The sequence below is a fragment of the Saccopteryx leptura genome, chromosome 2 (assembly GCF_036850995.1).
Source record: "Saccopteryx leptura isolate mSacLep1 chromosome 2, mSacLep1_pri_phased_curated, whole genome shotgun sequence".
Classification (NCBI taxonomy): domain Eukaryota; kingdom Metazoa; phylum Chordata; class Mammalia; order Chiroptera; family Emballonuridae; genus Saccopteryx; species Saccopteryx leptura.
The window spans coordinates 93,804,342-93,822,969 of record NC_089504.1 but is presented as its reverse complement, the minus strand read 5'-3'; the positions used below and the strand labels follow the sequence as shown (position 1 = coordinate 93,822,969).

The following is an 18,628-nucleotide window of genomic DNA, read 5'->3' as shown; positions in this document are numbered from 1 at the left end:
TTAATGTGCTTCTTATTATTAGATCACCATTTTTTCCCCTCAAATTGCCTCACTGTTATCAAATCATGTCGCAGTGATCAACCTTGTATATAAATCTCTCGGTACAAATTTCCTTATAAAAACTTTCCTGGCCCTGGCCAGTTGGCTCAGCGGTAGAGCATCGGCCTGGCGTGCGGGGGCCCCGGGTTCAATTCCTGGCCAGAGCACATAGGAGAAGCGCCCATTTGCTTCTCCACCCCCCCTCCTTCCTCTCTGTCTCTCTCTTCCCCTCCCGCAGCCAAGGCTCCATTGGAGCAGAGATGGCCCGGGCGCTGGGGATGGCTCCTTGGCCTCTGCCCCAGGCGCTAGAGTGGCTCTGGACGCGGCAGAGCGACGCCCCAGAGGGGCAGAGCATCGCCCCCTGGTGGGCAGAGCATTGCCCCTGGTGGGCGTGCCGGGTGGATCCCGGTCGGGCGCATGCGGGAGTCTGTCTGACTGTCTCTCCCCGTTTCCAGCTTCAGAAAAATACAAAAAAAAAAAACAAACTTTCCAAGAATTTTTGGGTTGAATATGACTATTATTTTTCTTCTTTTCCAAGAGAGAGAAGGGGAGATAGACAGACTCCTGTATGCACCCCAATCTGGATCCACCTGGCAACCCCGATCTGGGGCTGATGCTCTGCCCATCTAGGGCCATGCTAACAACCAAGCTATTTTTAGTGCCTGAGGTAGAAGCTCCATGGAGCCATCCTCAGTGCCTGGGGCTGATGCGCTTGAACTAATTGAGCCATGGCTGCAGGAAGGAAAGAGAGAGAAAGAGAGAAAAAGAAAGAGAAGAAAGAGGGGTATGGGTGGAGAAGTTATGGTTGCTTCTTTTGTGTGTCCTGACCTAGAATTGAACCCAGGACATCCACACATTGGGCCAGTGCTCTACCACTGAGCCAGCCATCCCGGGTTGAATATGACTGTTTTTAATGCTCTCACTACACATCTACCACCAGCTCTTCTGACATCTTTCTGTCTTGTCTCTCCCTGTCAGTCAACAATGTTGGAATGCTTCCAAGTCTTCTCCCAAGTGATTTCCTTAACACACCAGATGTCATCCAGGTATGTCTGTGCTTTCTGTGGATGAAGTCCTCTCACCAGGTACTGGGTTCCCTGGCTGGATCCTCACTGGGGCCTGGGAAGGGTGTCTGGGCAAAATTCTGTATTCCTGGTCAATGCCTGGAGGCTTCCCTTTTTTCATCTTAGCACTTGACACACAGAGAAGGGTACCAGAGTTCATGGTCATCTAGGATAAGTCATCTTTCCCCTTCTCTACACATCAAAACTTACCTTCCTACTGGCCCAGTCTTTTGGGACCCTGTGCTCTGCTTTATAAGGGGTAATACTGCCTGAAAAATGTACAGCTGTGTGTGCAAGTGGGACAGGTCTGCGGTTGGGGTATTGGAAGTTCAGCAAGCTTGGCTCAGACCCATGGCTACCATTGGTCATGAGAACATTTGTTATGCATTGAGCAGACCTTGAAGGTACTATTTGTTATGTCTTTGAAGGCCCTGATCTTTGAAGTCATGGGGTTCTACTACTTCTGAGCAGGCTGTCACATTTCCTTTCTCTGATTCTGCAGGGATTGCTATGGTCCCATGTCAGCTCTGAGTCTACTGCATGGGAATAGAATTCCAGATTGCTTGGACATCACTGCACATCCTTGCCAAACCCCTTCTTGGCCATATGTCTAGACCTGTGGTCCTTGCTTCTGGCAGAAATATGTGTGCCTCCATTAAGCAGATTCCATTCCTGCTTCTCTTTCTCTAATTATGTCTGTATTTGTGCCTGTTTCTGTCCTTCTGTTCCTCTCTGTCTGTCTTGGATGATTCTAGTAATTTCTTTATCTGACCTCTGTAGCCCAGAACCTCTCTGTTACATTGTACAACCATTCATCTTTCTATTCTCTATGTTGTTGTCTTTTTTTTAATTTATTTTTTCTTAAGTGAGAAGTGGGGAGGCAGAGAGATAGACTCCCACATGCACCCCAGCCAGGATCTACCTGGCAAGCCCCTTATGGGGTGATGCTCTGCCCATCTGGGGCTGCTGCTCTGTTGCTCAGCAACCAAGCCACTTCAGCACCTGAGGCAGAGGCCAAGGGGCCATCCTCAGCACCCTGAGCCAACTTGTTCCAACCGAGCCATGGCTGCAGGAAGGGAAGAGAGAGATAGAGAGAATGGAGAGAGGGCGTGGTAGAAGAGCAGATGGTCACCTTTCCTGTGTTCCCTGACCAGGAATCGAACCCACGACATCCACATGCCAGGCCAATGTTCTATTGCTGAACCAACTGGCCAGGGCTTATGTTGTCTTCTTCTAGACCCACACATGCTGACCTCTCTTCCTCCAGCTGGAAATTAATTCTCTCTCTTTAAAAAACTGTGTCCATATGGCTCTTTAAGTTGTTGAGGAAACTCTCAATTGACTTCTATTTGAGACCACACTTTAGAGAACTGTAGCATGATGTCAGATGTCTCCCAGTTCCAGTGCACACTTGCTGAACATCAATTAGGAGACTAATCTGCTGGCTAAGCAAGTGAGGGAACAGCTCAGACGTGCACTTTGCCCACTGTGTGATTCTTTAGCACTGACTGCATTTCAAGAGAATTTTTCAAGTGATCTGGCTGATCTGTGATTATGGTTATTTATTACAGAGCCTCATCCATTGTAACATCACCTCAGTAGTGAAGGTATGTGATCAACGTATGTACTAAATGCATTAAAATGTAGCAGCTATTGAAATGTGGCAACACAGGAGAACTGGCCCTTTCCCTGTGGAAGTAGAATTCTCTGAAAATGAACTGGATTTAATTGGGAAGTCATGTAGAAACCTTTTAATTGTCTTGTTCTGTTTTCATCAAGTACGGTGATAGACTCATTTTCCCTAGTGTCTGAATCCTATTTCTGCATTCAGTGTTGTCATATGTCAGAACACATTAGACCTGAACCCACACAACGCTGAACCCGTTCTGGATTCCAAGGTGACTTTTAAAAAATATTTAATACTTTCTTTTGATCCTATTCTTGTGAATAGAGAAAAACTCACTCTGTGTGAAAAAAAAGACAGAGGGCACAGTGTGGGTCTTGTGGACTCTTGTTCAATAAATATTTGTTGAAGTTCATGTTCATAGGTATTTCTGATCCCAATTCAGTTACAGTTAGCTGGGCAGCATTGGGCATGCTATTTAACTCCCTCGAATTTCAGATTCTTCATCTGCTAATAAAAGTGTTGGACTAAGTGTTGTGTTAGGTGCCATTCCGCACAAGCACTTAGACTCCACTACCACAAAGCTGTCCTACTCTGTGTCCTGAAGTGAATAATAAAAAAGGCGCCCCCTGGTGGGAAGAAAATTTGGGGAAAAGTGTTGCTTAAGAGTGGCCACAACCTGCTGCGTCGTGAGTAGATGGTACTGATGTGTAAACACAGTGTTTTCCTTTCTTCTGTATGTCAAGAGCCCTCTAAATGGCTTGTGAGGTACTGCTGGGCTTTCAACTCCACTTACCCAACAACTGGCTCAGTACACAAAATTCGCAATGCACATGGCGGCCCTTGTGACCCTTCAGTTAAGCCCAGGGAACTGCAGCAGAGGATCAGGCATGATTCCTGATTTCATGGATCCGGGACCCTGGTTGGGGAGCAGCAGAAGTCTCGGTCCCACCTTGAAGTCATGAACTGGCAGTGGAGGACTGCTTTCCCAAAGGAAAATCCATTGCTCTCAACCTAGGGAGAGGGGATGAATGTTGAGAAGACACCCCCCCACCCATTTTTTTTCAGATGGATAAGTTGGGTTGAAAAAAATTATTTTAACTGTTGGTTGTTTTTCTGTAAGAATCTTGGTATTTTGTAGTTTCCTGCTCAGTTTTTATTGGTATACACATTCTTTTATGTGGAGCAATCAATGGCTTTTTGAAACTCCCAGCTGATGTAATTGTAAGTTCTGCATGTCCAACTGTTGTTGGCAGCCTTAACACTAAGATCTTTCACAGTATTTTACACATTGATCTTTCAGGCTTGGTCCATTTGATCACAGGTCTTCCCAAATGTATTCGATAATCCTCTGATTCCTTTAGCAAAGAAATGCTTTGATTTACTAAAAAGTTATTTTATATATTTCTAGACACCAAATTCCCTAAATAACAGAGAAAACACACCGGAGGTTAGCTTGTAAATATGCCATCCACAGTTGTCCATGCTGGTTGGAGGCATGACAAGTATCAACTATTCCAAAGGAGTCATCTGGAAATAGCGATCTCTGTCAAGGGCAGAGAGGGGAGATGAGTTCAGAGCAAAGGGGAGGTGAGATCGGAGACTAAATACTGGGAGCTTAGTGACAGAGACTCACAAAGACTGATGTCACCTCTGTAATTGGGATTGCTAGTCCAGTGAAGCTAATGAATTCATCTGGGAAATTTTGAGCACATGCTGGTGGGCCCCAGTGACCATCTCAGTGGTGTTGGAGAAAGCAAGGAAGGGTGATGGCACAATCTAGCCCTTATCCTTCTCTCGTCTCCCTTAAAATCCAGGGTTTCAGGAGGCAGTGCCGTTCTGCCACTGACCCTGAGCAGTGACAGTTTTGCTCTGGAGACCCCTGAATGGGCTTAAGAGCCTGGCTGATGAACTGGGAGTGGGGGCAGGGACACAGCCTACTAAAGTTTCCTCAGAGCTCCTGGACAACATGAGGAAATAAGCAAGACTTGTCTTCTGGGCCCTGGTCTGATTATTTTTCTGCCTCTCCCCATCCATCTGGTTCTTCTCTGTCCCCAGGCTGCTCCCCAGACACGGCCTGATTCCACTCAAATGTACTTTGGGAACATGTTAGTCCACACAGTTGCCTCCTCCATAGTTCTTAAAATGTATGCCTTATAGTTATGATGTGAAACACTCTTTTAATAGGATGTTTAAGCTCCAGTAGCTGCAAACAAGACCTCTTTGGGGGAAGAAGGTTGGCAGGAAGAAGGGACTTCTCAATACTGTAGTAATTCCAACAGACAATTCTGTCTAGAGAACTGTTTCACAGACCACCTACAAGTTGCTTATGCGGCTGCTGTTGAGTAGACAGATGTCCTCCATCTCAACCCTTGTACTTGAGATGCCTATGGACACTTATGTAGTTTCCTGATGGCCCCCGATCCTAGCTCAGGGCCAGGGTTTATGACGAGCAGCCCACTGTTGCCTATCTCCCAGAGTGAAGCATGCTGGGAGCCTCAGTGCTGATCCACGGCCAGAAGCCCATTTCCACAGGTTTTCACTGCCCTCATTTTTCAGGCTTCTGAGCACTTTGTCCAGGCTGCCTCCTGTGGGTTCCAGCCAGACCCAGTGTTGCCAGGATCACCTCCAACAGGTGTCAGCGGGTCCCAGGGCCACCTGAGCGGCTGCAGCCGTTCTCCGCTTCCTCTTGCACCCGCTTCCCTGTCGCACTGCCCATTGCTGTCCGGTTCCTTTGTTGAGGCTTAACTCTGCCCTTCTCTTACAGATGACACAGCTAATTCTGCAACACATGGAATCAAGGTAAAGCCTTTCTTTGAAAAAGTGTGGAGCCCTGACCGGTTGGCTCAGTGGTAGGCATCAGCCTGGCGTGCGGGGGGCCTGGGTTTGATTCCCGACCAGGGCACACAGGAGAAGCGCCCATCTGCTTCTCCACCCCCCCTCCTTCCTCTCTGTCTCTCTCTTCCCCTCCCACAGCCAAGGCTCCATTGGAGCAAAGTTGGCCCAGGCACTGAGGATGGCTCTGTGGCCTCTGCCTCGGGTGCTAGAATGGCTCTGGTTGCGAGGGAGCAACGCCCCAGATGGGCAGAGCATTGCCCCCTGGTGGGCGTGCCGGGTGGATCCTGGTCGGGCACATGCGGGAGTCTGTCTGACTGCCTCCCCGTTTCCAGCTTCAGAAAAAAAAAAAAAAAAAAGCGTGGAGCCACGTGGTTTCCCTGGCCGGGCAGTCAGTGGACTTGGAGACTGGGGGGCCCAGGGCTCAGCTGGCTGCTGCTTGAACAAATGATAAAACTATGATGAAAGGACATGGAGGTTCCAGGAGAAAAACAACATTCTGGGCCCCGCTGGCTTTGCAAACTGAGAAGCATATTTGAAGGTCAAATGTAGTGTACACTTGAGGGAGGAGAGAACAGCAGACTCAGCACACATTGTATTACAAATACTAACTTCTGTTGAGCATAAAAGAAACTTCAGAAGTTGGCCTGAGACCAATTCCATCTCTGTTATAATGAGTTTCAGCTCTTGTCAGAACGAATACTCCAATATCTGGTGAAAATCACCACCGAGAACGCCTCCATTTATTCCATGTCTGTATCACCCTATTACAACACCCATTTAGGGGTGTTTTCTTTTAGATACTGCTCATTAAAAGCAAATGCCTGATAGTTTTATCTTCTCTAGAGGAAGAGGGGCTTGGTCTTGTATTCTAACGTGTAGTTTCTTGGTTTTCCTGAATTAAACTGACTCACAGGAATGGATTAAAGAAATTAAATTTCAAAAGGATAATAAGGGCCCTAAAGGCTGGTGTGGGGTGTCCGTGTGAGCAGATGATGGGTTGTGGGATCCCACTCAGGACACACATCTGTCTTGTGGGTCATCTTTAAGAGTCAGAGGGGACCTGGCGCTCCTGTGACCACAGCTGAGAGAGCAGGATCTCTTCCCCGTCTTGTCTGAGCTCAGCTAGTTTCCTGCATTCTGTGGGGGAACCTTCGCTGCAGCAGAACTGGTTCCCAGTCACAGGACTCCGAGCACGCGGGGCGAGGGAGGATGGGGTTCCGCGTTCACGGGGGACCTCTTTGTCATCTTCCTTCCCAAGGTGCGGTCAGGTGGCAAAGCAACTGATGACTTTGTGCTTCTGCCTTTTAGGCGGAAAGGGCTCATCTTGAACATTTCCTCTGGGGTGGCCCTCTGCCCCTGGCCTCTGTACTCCCTGTACTCGGCTTCCAAGGTGAGTGACAGCACGTGGCTCGAGTCTCCTTCTCCCTCTGGTTTCTCCCAGTTGGCATTTTCCTTTGGTCATCTGGCCAGTCGGTGGACGGGCTGCCAGGAGGCACTCTTCTATGGACGGGTCAGAGCCAGTTAGACAAAGGCTAACGGGGTCCTGCAGCGGCACCACAGGGCAGGCGCAGCCCCGCCTCCAGCCCTCACTCCCCTCCCCGCCTGGGCGCCCTGCTGCCTTCCGGCCAGCAAGTAACACACAGTTTCCTTCCTGCCCTGGAGGCCCCACAGGTGTCCCCAGGCCCTGGTCTTCACAGCAAACTCTCGGGGGAGGGGTGCTCTACACAGGGGACGGGTCCCCCTGGGTTGGGTCATTTATGTGCAGTGGCCCGAGGTGTATTTATCCCAAACTGTATGTTCCCACTGATTGAAGGGGATCTTCCAGTCCAAGAAATGAAGTCCTAGCTTTCTTTCATCAAGACAAGCCTCTGCGTTTTAAGATAAAGCGGTAGCCCCCTCGTGGTGCCCGTTGCAATCTGAGTGGTTGGTTCTGCTGGAGAAGCCAGCGCTGGGTCCTGAGGTGTTTGTTCTCCTTCCTGTCCAGGCTTTTGTGTGCACGTTCTCCAAGGCTCTGCGCGCGGAATACCAAGCGAGAGGGATCACCATCCAGGTGAGGTGAATAGTTCTGAGCCCCCCCCCCCTCAATAGGAACCCCAGATCCGCACGGAGCCGGGGCCACTACCCCCTGCAGGACTGGAGGCTGTGTGCAGACCGGGCAGGTGGTCTGGATGACACTGTGGGAGTTCCTGCGGCCAGTGTGGTGGCGGCTGTGCTATCACGGTTCTGTCTGCTGCCACTCTGGCTCAGGCCCTGGGTGCAGGGGCAGGAAATGGGGCACGGGGGTGAGTGCCCAGGAACGCTGTCGACCCTCTTGCTACCTGATGCTGCATCACAACAGAGAGTGGGGTCTTGTTGACTGTCCTTGACTCTCTGATGCAGGTACAGGAGGAGGCTCAGGACGGAGGGATGGTGGAGAGGGAGCAAGACAGCACTGGGCTCTCGTCCCTGCTGGGGCAGTGGGGGTGCTGCCCTTGCAGCTGCTCGTCTGTGAGGGGCCACAGAGACCCTCACACCCTGGTTCCTGAGCAGTCGGGAAGAGGAGCTCTGCTTCCCCTTTCACCAACCGCGGCAGACCCGACGTGGAGGCCTCCTGGTCCTAACTGTAATCAGATCGGGTTGTCACTGCTTCTGTAGGCTGTGGAGTGCGACACCCTGAGATGTCAGCAATATGCACATGGTTGGCTCAGCAGCAGAGTTAAGTGGTTTCTAGAACCTGGAATTAAAAGTTTACAGGGATTTTTCTTGTTGATGTTGTTTGGGAAGAGGTTGTACAACACACCATTAGAAATGGAAAAAGCATGCTCACAGTGATATCTTTAAAATTGTTGGTGTGCATTCTGATTTTCAATTAAAACACTCAGGCAAGACCATCGCAGGTGACTGTTCTTATCAATTAAGCAGCTATAGGACAAAGCTTAGTCAAAGGCAGATGTGAGTTATTGGTGAGACCTTTGCAAATAACTTTGACTTCCCCCCACAGTAAGTAACTGTAATAGCCATGTCGCTAGACCACAGTGCTGTTCTTTGCCCCTCGAACTAAAGTCTCACCTACCAGATATTTTTCCTTCCTATCCACTTTCCAACTCCCAGCTGAAGACAGATTCCTTTTGCATAGGTGCTACCCCATATAAGCTGTTCACTGCAGTAAAAAATAACCCTTAAAATCTCACTGATGTAACACCATGGAGATTTATTTCTCACTCATGATGCGTGTTCACTATGAGCTGCCAGAGGGGACTCGCTCACTGTGGTGACGCAGGGACCCAGGCTGATGGAGCAGCTGCCATCTCGGATACTGTCAGGTGACGTACCAGAGAAAAAGTGGTAGGAGATATAGAGGATCTTGCTTTGCTAATTAAGGGCTCTGGCTCAGAAAAGACACATGTCACTTTTGCTCATGCTCACTGGCCAGATATGGTCTCATGATCCCACCCAAACACAGGGGTCCAGGAAGTGCGATTCTGTCACGTGTCTGGAGGAAACAGGAACTAGAAATATTTGGTGGGCAACACTAATGATTACCAGAGCTACTTGGTTACTTGCCATGTGACAGTCTCAGCATCATCTTGATCTTGGTACTTGTGGTCCAGAGATGCTGCGGCTGCCAAGTTAGTGGCTCCGAGGGGCAGCCAGGGTTGGGAGGAAGCAGTTAGGGAGGCAAATCCTTCCTGATGTCAAAGCCATGGAGCTGCTCTCCCAGCAAGTTTGGGAAGGTGAGAAGACTCCCTGACCTTTCATCACCACTGCCCTCTCCCAACACTTATGTAATTGGTGCTCAATAAGTATCTGTTAAATGGACAAGGACATATGTACTGTAGACTTGAGTTTCATTTTCAAATCCCAGCTCTGCCACTTACCACCTTCGTGATCCTGGAAAACCTGCTTAAACTCTGTGAGCCTCAGTTTCCCCATCTGTAGAAAGGGGTTTACAATACCTCCTCACTTCTCTAGATTATTATAAAGAGCTATGAATAAACAAGTATGCAAGTTTCACCACTATTTATTGAGTTTCTATGTTCTATAATAAGGTGTTTTGTCAATCAAATTTCACTGTAGAAATGAAAATACTTATTATTTCCCAACTTGGAAACTGTGGTTGGAAATAGATGTTTCTATATCTCTCTAAGAGTAACACTTTGAGATCTTTGTAGAAAAGTGTTACACAAATTAATGATAGCATTCAATTGGATAATTAGACTCAATCATGAAAAACATCATTTCAAATGTTATGTGAAGGAAATATGATATGATGAAAATTGCAAATGTGATGTAAAGAAAAATAAAACCAAGAAAACAAGCGTGGACCTTTTTCCTCTCTGAGGATGCCAGGGTCTCTGTGTCTGGGAATCAAGTAAGGAGCCCTGTCGTGGAGCCTCATGCCAGGCCCCCAGCTGGTGATGCCATGGGTGGGAACATGGTGTCGGACTGGGAGGGTGCAATGTGTGGTTGTTTATTTTCTTACCACAACAGGAAAGATCATGAGTTTTGTGCCATTCCTGGCTCCTAACTGAAGTGTGAAAGTGGGGACCCAGGTGTGTTAAATTGCCCCAACTTTGGCTATATATGTTAGAAATAAAATTCTGAGATAGGGTTGCCAGATAAAATACAGGACATCCAATTAAATTTGCATTTCAAATAAATAACAAACACATTTTTCAACGTGTGTATATCCTGTGGACTACTTGGGACATAATTATAATGAATTTGTAGGTGCTGTTTTTCTGGATTTATTTTAACTGAGTGCCCTGCATTTTTTTTTTTTTTTGTATTTTTCTTAAGTTGGAAACGGGGAGGCAGTCAGACAGACTCCCACATGTGCCTGACCGGGATCCACCTGGCATGCCCACCAGGGGGCGATGCTCTGCCCATCTGGGGCGTCGCTCTGCCACAATCAGAGCCATTCTAGCGCCTGAGGCAGAGGCCACGGAGCCATCCTCAGCGCTCGGGTCAACTTTGCTGCAATGGAGCCTTGGCTGCGGGAGGGGAAGAGAGAGACAGAGAGGAAGGAGAGGGGGAGGGGTGGAGAAGCAGATGGGCGCCTCTCCTGTGTGCCCTGGCCGGGAATCGAACCCGGGACTCCTGCATGCCAGGCCGACGCTGTACCACTGAGCCAACTGGCCAGGGCTTGCCCTGCATTTTTATTTTCAAAGGCTGGCAGCCATGTTCGGAGAGATGGCTCATGTCCTCATTACCCTGTGTGCGCTTGGCCACCTGGTGGCATGTGGCTAAGGCCTCGTCCTGAGTCAGTGGCAAAGTGAAACGCGGAGCCTGGTCCCGGCTCTGGGCCAGTTCTCCGCCTTGTCAGCACCCCCTTCTCATTGCGGACCCTGAAGCTTTCCACAGGAAGAACAGAGCTGGGGAATGAAGGGGTGCTGGGGTGGGGGCTCACTTCTGAGGCCGGGCAGACTTCCTGTGTTACGGCTTTATCTCCCATTGTAGGTGCTGACCCCATATGCAGTCTCAACCCCGATGACAAAGCATTTCAGTTCCGGCCTGATAACCAAGACTGCCGATGAGTTTGTGAAAGAGTCACTACGTTATGTCAGGATCGGGGAGGAAACCTGTGGCTGCCTTCTCCATGAAATCTGGGTAATTGATAACTTCGCCTTTCTGGGAGCAAGTGAGGACAGGGGTGCAGGCTGTTGGTGGCCTGGGTGCTCAGCCCATAGGCAACCTCCAAGTGAAATATTTCACCTTGATTGGCAACATGTGCTGACTCCCATTATTTAAGTCCTCCCCCATGGTTGGTTTTAAGCTTCCCACATGTTGTTACAGAGCGACAGAGCGTGAACCTAGGAGTGTGCACAACAGGTGGCTCTTGTGAGCAGTGCAAGCTGGTTCCTGCTCACTACAGACTCCATCAAATATGGAAATAAGGTTCAATGGCACCTGGAGTTCTTACCATGCCCAGGCTGCTTTTAGACACAAATAGAAACATGAAACTGAAACGGTAGATGGGAATACTGCTTGCTACTAGTGAAAACAAACACAGTTTCAGTGTGGTTCTGTTTCTGGCATCACCTGGAATTTTAGGCAGATCTGAGTTTTGCTGCCATCTCATTTTCACGGGCCCTTGGTAGAAAGAACACGGAGACACTGGGAGAGGGACACCAGGAAGAGGACGTGCTCACCGGGAGGGAGGGCGAGGGTGGCACTTTTCCACGGACACTTCTCTCCAGAGGGAGGGCGAGGGTGGCACTTTTCCACGGACACTTCTCTCCAGTTTGAAGTTCCTCAGGGCTGATCCTACAAGTGACTTGTTTACTGGGAAAGGGTCACAAAACCCTTAAATTCTAGCAATGACATTCACGCACGTATAACTACACTTCTGTCAACAACAGACCGCACATAGGATGGTGGCATAGATGACCATGGAGCAAAGTTCCTATCGCCTGGTGACTCATTGCCGTATGGCGTTGCAGTGCACCGTATCACTCACGTGTCTGTGGAGACGCAGGTGTGCACAGAGCTACTGCACTGCCGGTTGTATACAAGCACAGCACGTGCAGTTATCTGTACAGCGTATCTCTTGAGATGATAATAAGTGACTGTGTTACTGGTTTATGTATTTACTGTACTGTACTCTTTCTACTTATGGAAAGTCTGCCGTAGACAGTGTGCCGCGTGACAGTGGTGACAGCCTCATACATCTTGTCTCTTGAGTGGGTCGTTTTCTCTTGTGCTTGATTGAACCATGTGTTGTCTTGTTCACTGTGGCCCCTAAGGGTACAAAGCCCACTGTTAATGTTGCCAGTAGGAAGCCACATTGAGTGATTGACCCAACCATGAGTGAACAGTGATTAAGGACCACGGAGGTGGAAGATCAGTAACGGGTATTGCTTGGCAGTCAGGCAGGTCCCCTTCCTCCTCAGCTACAGTCATAAAGAATGAGAACAAAGTGATGGGAGCTGTTAAAGGGTCTGTTTATTGAAGGTGACAAGACAACAATCTGAGAAGGGCCTGTATCAGACATGGGACATTTCCAATGACCTGGGTTGAAGACCAGACACAGAAGTGTATCCCTCTCAAAGCCACGATGACCCTGGCCAAAGCAGAAGGTTTGTGTTATTGAAAGAAAAGCCTGCACTTGTATGTGATGTTGAATTTCTTGCTAGGTCTGGGTATGTTAAGCAGTTCAAGAAGAGTTATTCATTTCATAATGAGAAAGTGAGTGGTGATTTGGCCAGTGCTGATGTGAAGGCAGCTGAGGAACTTGTGGAAACTCTAGAGAAGCTGATTGTGGAGGAGAGTTACTCACCCGAGCAACTGTACAGTGTGGTTGAAACGTCTTTATTCTGGAATGGATGCCTGAAAGGACTTCCATCCACGAGGAGGCTGAGGCGTTTAAGGACAGAATAGCTGTCTGGCTTGGGGGCAATGTCTCAGGCTGTGGGTGGGAACACTGCGACCTGGCACAGTGAGGACCGCAGGGCCTTCAGGCATGTCAGTGAGCACACACTGCCAGGGCCCAGGGGCCACAGAAAGTCCTGGGTGACTCAGGTCCTCTTCCAGGTTGTCCTCCTCAGTGGCTGCGCCAACAACATGGAGAAGGACTATTTGGAGAGCACGGGACACGTCAAAATTTTGTTTATTGTTGACAGTGTCCCCAGACCATCTGATTTTATTGCCGATCTGCATCCTAATATTAAAGTGCTGTTTCTCCCTCCAAATACCACCTCTTTGATCCAACCACTGGATCAAGGAGTTGTAACAGCACTTAAGGCCCAGTGCCTGCGGGGCACCTGTGCCCAGGCTGCCGCTGCACCCAGGGCAACACTGCTGCCATCCTGGAGAAATTACAGCTGTGGCTGCGTCAGGAACCTTGCTCGGGCTTGCGGTGAGACCACCACGGAGTCCATGAATGGCATCTGGAAGAAGTTCATCAATGACTTCAAAGGGTTTGCCAAGAATGACGAGGCTGCAAAAGTCAACAAGACTGTGGTCCCCGGGTGTGGGTGAGGTGGCAGTGAGCTTCTAGAGGTGGTTCCCGAGGAACTGACTAAAGGGGAGTTGTTTGAACTGGAATTGGAATGCATAGCTAAGGAGGAGATGGAGGAAAGGAAACTGCAGGAGATGGAAAATAACCTTTAAGAAGATTCGGAGAAGGGTCTAGCAGAAGTTTTGCAGCTCCTTATAAAGGTTTTCATTGATTAAAAAACACCAAAAGGTTTTCATTTAAAAAGAGGAATGTTCATGTTGCGTTATCAGCTTACAAGCAGATCTACAATAAAAAAAGAAAAAAGAAAAGAAACAAGTTAAACAAACCACCATGGACATCTTCCCCAAAGGGGTGACACTTCTCCAAAAAGAGCCTCTGGCAGGTCCTCCAGCAGGTGCTCTAGGAGACGGCACTGCTGTCGCAGGAGCTGCCCACATGGTGCCTGTTATTGCCCTGGAAGACCTTCCACAGGGACACGAGTTGGAGTGGAGACAGTGATATTAGTGATCCTGACCCCATGAATGCTTAGGCTAATATGTGTGTTTGTGTGTTAGATTTTAACAAACAAGTTTAAAAAGTAAAAAATAAAAAAAAAATAGGAAAAAACTTATAGAATAAGAATAAAAAGAAAATATTTTTGTATAACTATAATGTGTTTGTTTTAAATTGTTGTTACAAAAAAATTAAAAGTTAAAAAACTAAAAAGTTTACAAAGTAAAGTTATAGTAACCTGTTCAATTTTTATTGAAAAATAAAATATTTTAAAATAAATTTAGTGTTGCTTTAGAATACTGTGTTTATGCCTGGCCTGTGGTGTCGCAATGGATAAAGTGTTGAACTGGAATGCTGATGTTGCCAGTTTAAAACCCTGGGTTTCTCTGGTCAAGGCACATATGGGAGTTGATGCTTCCTGCTTCTCCTCTCTCCCTTCTTTCTCTTCTGTTCTCTCTCTCTCCTCTCTAAAATAAATAAATAAATTCCTTAAAAAAAATAATACCGTGTTTATAAAGATTACAGTAGCATCTAGCATTGTCCTAGCCTGACTATTCCCCACCCTATCACTCACTGACTCACCCAGAGCAACTTCTGGTCTTGCAAGCTCCGTTCATGATAAGTGCACTACACACATGTACCATTTTTTATCTGTAACCATCTTTAAATTAAAAATTTTCCCCATTGATTTGAGAACGAGAGAAGGGAGAGGAGACAGGAATAGAGAGGGAGGTAGAGAGAGAAGCATTAACTTGCTGTTCAACTTAGTTGTTCCCTCTAGTGGTGCACTCACCAATTGCATCTTGTATGTGCCCTGACCAGGGCTTGAACTTGTGACCTTGGCACACCAGGAAAATGTTTTATCCATTGAGCTACCGGGTCAGGGCTTTAAAATATTTAAATGTACTTTTACTATATTCAGATATATTTACATACACAAATACTTACCACTGTGTTTAAAAGCCTTCAGTGTTCAGTGCAGTAACATGCTGTGCAGGCTTGTTGTCTAGGCGCAACAGGCTGTCCCACACAGCCTAGGGGTGTAGTGGGAGACACCATCTAGGTGTGTGAAAGTGCACTCTAGGATGTGCACACAATGACAAAGTCATCTAATGATGCATTTCTTAGAAAGTATCCCCCTTGTTAAGTGACACATGACTGTGCTAAAAAATTTTGGGACTTCAGTAGTCAGAAAAAATATTTTTTAAAATGATGACTATCATTTTAGTAGTAACTTCCTTGTTTTAGTAGTAACTTCCTTGGTCTTTTTGTTCACCCCAACACTCACGTTGTTGTCTATTTAAGGCGAGCTTTCTGAGCCTGATCCCGTCGTGCATCTTCTACAGTGGTACATTCAAGAAGCTACTCCTGACTCGTTACACCAACTACCTCAAGCAGAACACCAAAGCTGGATAGTCCAGGAGGCCGAGGGGTCGTCCAGCATCATTCCAGTCACTGAGTTCTGCACAGGCCACAGAGGACCAAGAAGAAGACTGTCACCATCACCCCTGAAGCTGGAGGGCCACGGCACAGATACAGCACCCAGAATACAACTTTTGTGCCATTTTGCTCATCTTAAAATCAAGGACAGGAGACTGGCATTAAACTTTTCCAGAGCAGACAAAGCCAGTTTACTCATACAAAACTAAATTTAGCTTATTCTGTAAGGCTAATGATGTGATTCAGGACAGGCTGCCCCAAGATATGTCACTTTGGCATATTGCTTATTTTGAATTAAAGTTACTTAAGAAACAGCAGAAGCACTCTGACTCTTCTTTTGTTCCCTGTGTAATAGAAAATGCTGTTGTGACCATCTTTGGAAAATACAATGAGCTACACTAATTAATCTTATTATAAATGTTTGTCTTAGCATATATTAATTAAAGGGAATTACTTAGCATTTCAACTATTGATGGAACAACTTACAAAAGTGTAGACATTGTTTGTAAACCTTCACATCAAATCCTGGTGGATTTGCCTCTGGGGAAGAACTTCTGCAACCAGCAGCTTATGTGGAAAAGAAATATACCTTATCTTATACAGCCTGGAGCAGATTTTAGAAATAACTTTCAGCTGTGTGATATAGGGGTTTTCACAATGTATTAATCCTGGCATGACTTTTTGAGGGGCTTTAAATTAAGAATTTCCTCAAAATAAAGGTCTGAACGAACATGTTGGATTGGCTCATGAAACAAGGGTAGAAAGCTTTGGTTTTTTAAGATTTTTAGACTCATCACCACTAGCACTAGATAATAGCTAACATTTATTGAGCACTAATAATGTGTCAGGGAATATGTAAATGCTCATAACAATTTAGGAAGTAGATACTATTATTATTATTTTCTTCATTTTACACATGAGGAAACTGAGTAATTGAACAGTTCACTTGACCAGTGAGTGGCATGGCTGGATTTGAATGTGGGATTTCCGGCATACGTAGACCAAAGCACTGCAGTATCCTGTCTGGGATAAGGGACATTAATTGGACTTTATGGCAGTGGGTGAATCTTAATCCTCCCCAACTCCGTGTATTTCACTTTCACATGTTGTAAAGAGAGGAATTGGGCTTTGCAGCCAAGACCACCTGTCTCCACTCAACACTGATCATTTTCCCAATTAACACTGACCACTTTCCCAATTTACTATTGTCTGAGAATCATTTGAGAACAGGGAGGCTTGCCAGATTTCACTGAACTCTTGTTTCTGCTGAGGAGTACCAGGCTCTTGTTTCTTCCTGGAGTCTCTTCTTTCTGTTTGGAGGGTGTGAGACCCCAAAGAACAGAATTGGCAGCTGATCATTTTGGTAGAAGCATTCGCTCTGTGTTCTTCCAGCCTTCCATCTGTGCCGCCTCCCAGCATGCTGAAGGCCAGAGGGTCCCTCTGACAACACTTGGAAAAGGGAAATAAAGTGATTATGGATTGCTGCCCTGAGAAATGTTGGGAGCTAGTGCTGGGGCTATTTCTTGGTGAGTTATTTATGTAGGTATGTGTGCATTTGTTTGTTTGTTTATTTATTTATGTTAAGTGAGAGGAGGGGAGCTAGTGAGACAGACTCCTGTATGCTGAAATCCACCTGACAACCCCTGTCTGAGGCCAATGATCGAATCTACTGAGCTATCCTCAGTACCTGGGGCCAACTCTTGAACCCATTGAGCCACTGGCTGTGAGAGTAGAAGAGAGAGAGAAGGAGGAGAGGGAGGGAAAGAGAAGCAGATGGTCACTTCTCTTGTGTGGCCTGACTGGGAATCAAAGCTGGAATGTCTGCATGCCGGGCTGATGCTCTATCCACTGAGCCAGACTAAGCCTTTTTAAAGAGGTTCTCAGTGGCAATTTTGGAAGCACCGTGTATGCTCATTCTGAGAGCACTCCACAGTCAGCCTGCAGCATGTGCTTTGACAATTTGAAACACATGTCTTAAAGGACTCAGCAGACAGAAAGTAGCATAAGACAGGTACCATGTAGGTGGCAGGATCCTTATTTGATGTTGACAAGTGACTGCAGCACCAGGATCAGACTCTGTAGTGCTTACTTCCAAAGAGAAATCAGGGGAGTCAGAGGCCCTCTTATGAAAGCTGAGCCAACAGCTCTAAGCCCTCTCATGGATGCTTATCTAGAGGAGCTTGGAGGTGGGTATTGTATTAGAGGAGAGCAAAATTCCTGGCCATTTCCATGTGGACAAAAAAGGACCCCATACTAAACCTGACAAGCTCACTCTTGCCTGCACAGAGGGCCATACAAACTCAGAGACTGAATGTAACTGCATAGCATTGCTGGTAAAACAAATCCTTTTTCAATGTTGAGAGAAAGTAACTTCAAAGGCACACATTGTTATATAGTATGTTATTTTAATCCGTGGGTTACATAGAGACACCAAGACAGGATACCGAAGAAATTTTAGGAGGAGATTTATTAATAAGCCGGCTAAATATGACTTACATGGGGTATAGCTAACCCAAATCGTGCAGCCTTGATTATAGTCCTGAGGTTGGTTATATAGACATGATCACATCTTGGTTGGGGGGAAAAAGAGGAGGAGCATGATACAAAAGTCATTTACTGATAAGCTTACAATATTTATCTATAGGATCTATTAAAAGGTAAAACATTCCTACACATTAAGACTACAAGATAACACAGTAGTGATAAATGTTTTACATACCCAACACAGTAGTGGTAAATGTCATTTTACATATTAAAGACATTCATTCCCAAATCTTCCAAGGTTTACACTTATCCTTGTTGCCACAACAGTGGGAAATGAAAAGGTTTAGCTTAGGATAAGGAGAGAAGCTAACTGAAATTACCTTTGCTAAAAGTGTTGGGGATAGCTTTAGTTTATTTTGTTTTTTTAAAGGTTTTATTTATCCATTTTTATTGAAGAGAGAGAGAGAGAGAGAGAGAGAGAGAGAGAGAGAGAGAGGAAAGAGATAGAGAGAATAGGGGGAGAAGCAGGAAGCATCAACTCCCATATGTGCCTTGACCAGGCAAGCCCAGGATTTTGAACCAGCAACCTCAGCGTTCCAGGTTGATGTTTTATCCACTGCTCCACCACAGGTCAGGCTGGATAGCTTTAGTTTATAAGTTTTATATATATAAAGAATTTCAAAAGGGATGATTATTAGAAAGCATATA

At 46.6% G+C, this 18,628-nt stretch overlaps 1 protein-coding gene across 1 annotated transcript in view; it reads left to right on the top strand.

Moving 5' to 3' along the window:
- The window catches only part of LOC136391440 (17-beta-hydroxysteroid dehydrogenase type 3-like), a 49,285-nt gene extending 33,710 nt beyond the window's left edge, over window positions 1-15,575 (top strand). Inside the window, 8 exon segments of the mRNA XM_066363126.1 lie at window positions 1,018-1,085; window positions 2,675-2,710; window positions 5,495-5,529; window positions 6,874-6,955; window positions 7,550-7,615; window positions 11,005-11,154; window positions 15,302-15,504; window positions 15,506-15,575. Of these exon segments, the coding sequence (XP_066219223.1) occupies window positions 1,018-1,085; window positions 2,675-2,710; window positions 5,495-5,529; window positions 6,874-6,955; window positions 7,550-7,615; window positions 11,005-11,154; window positions 15,302-15,504; window positions 15,506-15,575 (710 nt within the window).
- Window positions 15,576-18,628: the final 3,053 nt, after the last annotated feature.